The sequence below is a fragment of the Hippocampus comes genome, unplaced genomic scaffold (assembly GCF_001891065.2).
Source record: "Hippocampus comes isolate QL1 unplaced genomic scaffold, H_comes_QL1_v1.1 scaffold227, whole genome shotgun sequence".
Classification (NCBI taxonomy): Eukaryota; Metazoa; Chordata; class Actinopteri; order Syngnathiformes; family Syngnathidae; genus Hippocampus; species Hippocampus comes.
In genome coordinates, this window is record NW_017805630.1 from 271,819 (window position 1) to 278,961 (window position 7,143).

The 7,143-nt window shown below is 50.2% G+C and overlaps 1 protein-coding gene across 1 annotated transcript in view; it reads right to left on the minus strand.

Moving 5' to 3' along the window:
• The window catches only part of LOC109522803 (forkhead box protein O3-like), a 52,179-nt gene extending 45,042 nt beyond the window's left edge, over positions 1–7,137 (minus strand). Inside the window, exon 1 of the mRNA XM_019881616.1 lies at positions 6,163–7,137. Within this exon, the coding sequence (XP_019737175.1) occupies positions 6,163–6,630 (468 nt within the window). The 5' untranslated portion in view covers positions 6,631–7,137. The remainder of the gene's footprint in view (positions 1–6,162) is intronic.
• Between the last annotated feature and the right edge of the window lie 6 nt (positions 7,138–7,143).

The following is a 7,143-nucleotide window of genomic DNA, read 5'->3' on the forward strand; positions in this document are numbered from 1 at the left end:
TGGCATCGTGCATCTTGGCATCCGACCGGCGACTCCGACGAATACACCGCCTTAATTCAACGTGGCTCGCAATGCGCGAGCCGACGGGAGACGTAAGGTGCTCATAATCCCGCAACATAAATCTGCCCAACATGCATCATATGCTCTCATTCTAAACGCGTGTGTGTGTGTGTGTGTGTGTGTGTGTGTGTGTGTGTGTCTGTGTGTGTGTGTGTGTGTGTGTGTCACTCTCAAATTACTCGGCTCCCCCGAGCCAAGACGGAGGATAAAATATGAATCAGCTGATGTCTCGGATAGTTTCCAGTCTCTCCAGGCTTCCCAGCCAATCGTCAAGTCACACAAGCTTGCACATGAAGTGTACCATAGCAGACACACACACACACACACACACACACACACACACACACACACACAAAATCTATGCACACGTTCAAAGTCCCGCCATGTCATGAACACATTCTGACTTCCCCCTTCAATCAGTTGGGATCACGAAGCACAGTGCAACCATCGCAGGATGCTCGCCAACCTCAAAACAAAAATTCTGCTCCTCGGTTGTACAGTTAAAGCACGAGCAATATTTTACCTCACATTTTCACGTTCTTCTGATGTACGGACGCCGGACTGATTTCAAGGTAGGTCGCCGTTTTGAAGAGTCACAATTTCCAATGGGCAAAGTGACACGCATGCTAAAAGTGTGACCGCCGCTGCGAAGTGTTAGCATACGTCGGGTGTCCCGTTATAAATGATCACTAAGATAGCTGGGGGCCATTCTTAATGAATCGATTTGCCAAACGGATGCTTTTTGAGAAGGGAGCTGAGAGGAGTTTCCTGCCGCCGCATTTTTACGCTCATATCTCAAGTTTGGCTTGCGAGTCAAAGCAAACTACCGGCTGAGTGACTGTTCATATCTCAAAGCAGTGGCACGCCATGTCGCTCGTATCGCAAGACGTCACGGTGGTAGACAGTGCTTTTTGTGACATTTTTTTGATATTTTGCTTGCCATTTTTCCACAGGTAAAATGTGTTCTTGAGCTCAAGAAAAGTGAACACAAAAACAGGTCGTCCTTGAGCTGCCTCCACGAAATGTTTGGTTGCATTGAATACGACGCGCCCGTCGGGTACGTACACGCTGACATAGAATATTCAGGTGACGCCAAACAATAAGCACGACATATATTTTTACGGTCGCCTTGCGCTGCGCTAGAAAAATAAAATTCTAAGGTTGCTTTTTTTTTTTTTTGGGGGGGGGATTTCTGAGCGTCTGCCTGTCAGCGTTTCCAACTGGCTGCGCAATCCTCCCCCCCTCCCCCAATCGACTCCCAAGCGTTGGGAAAAGCCCTGCGCCGCCATAACAGAAGGGCTGGGGAATGACATAGATTTCTCCATCATTACGCCGACATATACATTAACGGCCAACGCCGACCCTGACGACACGATCTGACGCCCTAAATGAACTTCTATGTACCTTCAGGCCATCTCCACCATTGAACAAGTGGAGGGGAGAAACGACGCGCTCAACGTCCTCTGCGCTGACACGCTGTCAGGCCAATCACGCTGGCGGAGCGCGCACGCCTATGGAAGGAGACAGCCCCTCCCTCCGCAACACCCCCAACCCCCAAAAGAGGCAAACAAACAAGGCACAACGTGACGCTTGGCTGCAACTGACAAGTGCCTCTCCCATGCGCCGCGCATTCCAGATGCACCTGTGGAGGAGGCCACCATTGCATCGAGACACAAAGCAAACGGTGGCCACTCCGCGATAGGGATTTACGGTGAAACCCTCACCGAGTCATACGGTCACAATTTGAATTGATGGTAGGTTTTTTTTTTTCCCCCTGTGGGGAGAGGAAATTATGGTTTCGTATTTTGTAGTGCCTTCTGTAACACTCTGATGTCACAAGATTATCCATCCGTGCATCCACCCGTTTTCGAATCCGCTTTTCCTGAAGGCTGGAACGGATTAATGGCCTTTCCATTCATTTCAATGGCGAAAGATGATTTACAATTGAGTGTTTTGAGTTGAGAATGTGGTTACAAAATGAATTAAACTCACAGGCAGGACGAGAACGGGTTCTGTATGTTTGTTTCATTGGTGTGCCAGTCCCCGTATGGATGCATGCCCATTTTAAAATCACACAACTTCATTATTTGGTTTGAAAGCCACTGGTCTGGGTGTTTCATAATGTCATAATGGCTCTTTGTCCTTCTGATCAGTACAATATGGCGAATAAGACCATGCGAGCTTTCCCTAGTACGCAGACTACCTCGGCGGTTAGTATTCCTACATTTTCTTGAAGTAAACACACCACAGAAACCATGAGAGCAGATCGGATTACCGCTCAACTTTAGGGCATCCGACAATAAAGGGCCAATTAATCTCCCCTGCAGTGGTGACGGGTACAGCTGGGAGGCGTAGGAAGGGTTCAAAAGTGCACAGCGCTTCCTAAACTCCCTCCTGTAAGAAGGTAATTGGGAAGTCGTGACCCAAGGATGCTGCAGCCTTCCAAGAAGTCAGAAGCCATCAGGTATTTATAGGAGCTTAATGGCGGTGTCTAGGTGTAGCCCTGGTCTAGCACTCTGATCCCGCCACCGTCGCCTCTGTTCCGCCGTGACTCACGACGGGAATAATTTATGCCTTTGAGGAGGATTTTTTTTTTTTCCCAGTACCGCCGCATATAGTCCAGGTTTGATACGCAGTCCCAAGAGGTTGCTTTGCTTTTAGTTGGACATCCAACCTCCAAGCCGCCTCCCACGCAAACAGCCAAGCAACAGCACTTCATTTCATTTCATTTCGTCAGCAGCTTACCAACAATTATGTGCTGCCCCCCCCCCCGACTGCCCCCCCCACCCTTCAAATTCTCCACCACATCAGAAAGAGAATCTGTTTATGTTGAAGCCAACGTTTTGCTCGTGGTTAATGCTCTTTCGCAGTGCTGCTAAAAAGAATGGCCCATTCCGAATAAAAGGCTGAAATTGTCGGACGCAATGGCAAACGGACTTATTCAAATTAGCCTCTTGATGCTATGACCATCTTTTTCAAAAGCAATCTGACTAAAAGTATCTTGCAAACCATCGGGTTTCTCTTTCAAGAAGATGGATGGAAAACAATCCCAAGATGTTTCATATCAAGTTAGGCTCGTTGCATGACAAACGGGACTCTTTTTGACAGTGCATCCGTGTGAAACCATTTCCGCTTCCTGTTTGTCTGGACCCTCTAGCCGCCGCATGTGACCACGCGCCGGCCACTCACGCCTTAGGCCAGTCTGCTTTAAATGTCTTAGCTAATCCCCCCCGCCATGATTACCTGCAGCGGGCCCCTTGTCTGGACCATGGACTGGAATAGCCCGCCACCACCCCCTTCCAACCCCTTCATTTGCCGTCACATAAATAGCAAGTCTCTTAAGCTCAAGAAGTCGGGCCAGTGCGGGTCAAGAAGTTACCTACGGCGTAGTAGGACTGAAGTCTATCTGGAGACGTGCCTTAGCGCGGTTCACTTTAATGGGGCAGGATTAAAGTGTCAGTCAGGTGCGTGTTGTCCCCACCATCAAGCGGTGACTTGGTTTAGCCATTATGCAACGCACAACAAGTTTCGTCCAAAAAGGTAAATCCCCCCTCTGAGGGAGGTGTGGGGGGGGGGGGAGAGAAATGAATGGACACGGTAAGATTGTACTGTTTGCATGACACGCCTAGAAGATGTAGTAATGGGGCGACGTGACAGCTCCATGGGATAAATTTAGCAATGGGCATATGAATACATGTTCAATAATGAGATTAGCGAGGAGAGGAGGCGGCCGGCGCTAAATCCCGCTTTATAGCCAAGGATATCCTACGAAACCCAGATATCATGTCAAGTATTTGACAGGAATGCCAACAGCCCCGACAACGCGCCCACAGACCGGCCTTGGCCGCGCACGTTTCTCACGCATCGCCACGGAAAGGCGACTCCATTCACATGCAAATGCGACAAGAAGCGAGGGCCCCCGAGATCGCCGCTCGGGAAGGTGAGCGATCTTTCGCCGGCCCTTCCCTCTCGTCTGCTCAAACGGTCACGGGTGAGGGGCGACCGGGCAAGCACTGGCTGATAACACGGGCATATGTCCAGGGGGTGGGTAGGGGGATGTATGCAAAGGGGGGAAAGGGGAGGGCGGGGGGGTATTCTAGGCTCCCGGCCAGATAGACGGCGGTGGCTGCGGTGTGTGTGTGCTCAGTTCTCATCATCCTTTTGAATATTTACCCACTGTGGGCAGCTGACCTCGTGATCCCGCCCCATTACAAGTGCGGACTCTCATTCGCTTCAAGAGGCCAACATAAGAGCAGCTACTCCAACGGTGATACGCGAAACACCCCCATTAACTTGACGTGTGCATCACTGTCACAAAGAGAGGTACAGTCGAAAGGCCTCTCGGTGTCGTCTGCACTAAATGGACCTCATGGGACTAATTAGTGGGCACCAAGGTAACAGTTTGTATACCTTAGCGGGGTAAAAGAGGACATGTTCCAAATGCATCAGGTGCAGGGAAGTCGTACATGAGGGCCAATACAACCCTACAAATTCAACGACAAAACGACTTGCCTGAAAGCATTTACGTTTGCTTTTTGGGTCCTGCATGGGTGCCCATCGACACTTTGGTAGACGAGACCTTGAGGGGCATGAGTTGGCGCAAACCGTATTTGATGAAGGGGTCAAGACTTTATTCAAAAAGGCATCTCACAAGTGCCAAATGGGACAAAAATAATGAGTATTTACCCAGGCACGTGCACACATACACTCCAACTGGTGCTCAAGCTCTTTTGCTCTGGATGGGAAAACTTTTTTTCTTTTTACTTCATCCCGAATTATGATGATTACTCTCTCATCACTTCCTCCCAACGTTTTGATATTTGAGAGGCATTTTTGGGAGTTCCTGGGCCAATGGTCGCTTCATTTAACTAGGGTGAATCACAGGCACCTGAAATGGTGCCAGGTGTGTGCTGGGCCCTGTTAATCTGAGTTTGAATGTTATTGTTTAATTCTGAACACAGCGATGTCCCCATTTAAAAGAGGGTGTGCGCACTTACGCAACTGTTACTCCGCTTCTTTCTTTTTCTTTAACTTTCCCTCTCATTTTTCCGACTTGAGTTGTACAGGGTACAGTTTACCTACAGTGGAAAAAAAGTTGTTGATTTGTCTTGATCTCAGTTTTGTGTACCACGAAAACAGAAGTGTGTGGATTTTTTTTTTTTTTGGATTCCCCTTTATGGCTAAAAAAAACTTTTTAATAGTTGTTGTATTGAATGTTTTAATTGTGTTAAGGAAAAATACATTTCTCACAGCATCTTGCCATTGGGTGCCTATAATTGATTTTTTTTTCAGTTTGAGATGCACCTGCCCCCCAAAAATGTCTATGTGCTTGAACCTACCCCTAAAAGTACTGACATACCACTGTAGCTTGGTACCCTTGGCACTTTGATATCGAGACCTTTGATTCCTAGACACGTTTTTCTTCCTGGAAGTTGGTTTATTTAATTTGTGCAAATTCTCCAACAAGGGACCAAAAAAAAAAATTGTCTGACAATCAGCATCCAGACTCATTCAAAGAAATGAGGTGTGTTTTTGTGAGTGTTCTAAGGCCCCGCTATCGCAATCTTTAGATACACCTAAACGTACAATGCTACAAGCACAATGACTTGTCACGAAAGCAATGTCTGTGTTTTGGAGAAAAAAATAAAAAGCTGAAAGTGATTCTGAATGCACCTCCATGAACATTCATTTACAAATTGGGGGTTATTATTGGTGGTACAGGGTCGGGTCCTCAATTCAAAAGTGTCAAATGTACAACTCACGACAAATCACTTAAGGCGCCCTGATTGACTTTTTCTACTTCAAGCGACGAGCAGGTCGTATAAAAGCGGATGTTTCACGCACTGCTACCCGCTTGCCAGGCTCGTTACACGCACGCCGCAAGTGGCGACTCTCCAGTCTCAAGTCAATCAGCCATCGATGATCTATTAGGATGATTGGCAGCCTGAATGAACCGGGACGAGTTCACGCGTGGCGTCTTCCACGCGTGAGCTCCACTCACACCCCCTCTCGCGTTGCTCGCTCGGAGGACGCCTAACAAAGGCTTGGCGAACCGTGCGGGCGCATCCGCTCCCAAGTGTGCGTGGCGGGCGGGCGGCTTACCTTCCATCCGGCCGAGCTGTTGCTGTCGCCTTTATCCTTGAAATAGGGCACGAAGCGGACCATCCAGTCGTAGATCTGCGACAGCGTCAGCCTCTTCTCCGGGGTGCTCTCGATGGCGCGGGTGATGAGGTCCGCGTACGACTGGTTCCCCCACGCGTTCCTCCGCGACGACTTGGCTTTGCGCAGCGGTCCGCTGGCGTCCAGGCACGGGTGCGCGGCGCCGGCCGGTGCCGGGGCGCCGGCCGGATGCTTGAGCTCGCCCGGCGCGCCGCCCGCCAGCAGCCCGGCTCGGCACGCCGGCACGTCCTCCGGCTCCACCTTGATGCCGGCCAACGGGAGCCCCCCGCTGACCTCGTGGAAATCCTCCGGGCAGGGCAGCGGCCAGGTGCACGAGCGAGGCCGGCTTTGCGGCTCGAAATCCGAATCAACCTGATGAGCGTCCAGTTCGTCGTCCTCCATCATCAACATTTGCGTGCCAAGTGGGAGAAATCAAAGCTGCGGGGCTGGCGTGGCGTGGAGTCGGCGATACATCCACGTTATTTGTTTTTTTTTTTGGGGGGGGGTCGTGGGGGCAGGAGGGGTTCTCCGCACCGTGCGCGTCTCGCTGGATCACTTCACGCCGAAATGCTCACGCGGCTCTTCAACTTACGGCGTGGATCAACGAGGGAGGGGGGGTCGGCGGCATAGACGGATCATGATGAATCGAATCACAGCAGCGGGCGCATCATCGCGTGTAAAGACAGCAGCAGCAATAAAAGTAACAACACCTTTTCGTCCATTTTAGCCGAAAAAAAACCTCCAATGAAACGTCCCTTTTTGATCAGCACGTCGAAGATGCCGGCATCGATTCTCCTCCGGCAACGGCGGCGGCAGCAACAGATGATATTCGAGATGCGTGCGCAGCTTTAACGGTCGATAAATCCAACGAGGAGACACCGGGAAGGTACGGAGAAAGGCAGGGAAGGATCACCCGGGGGAGGG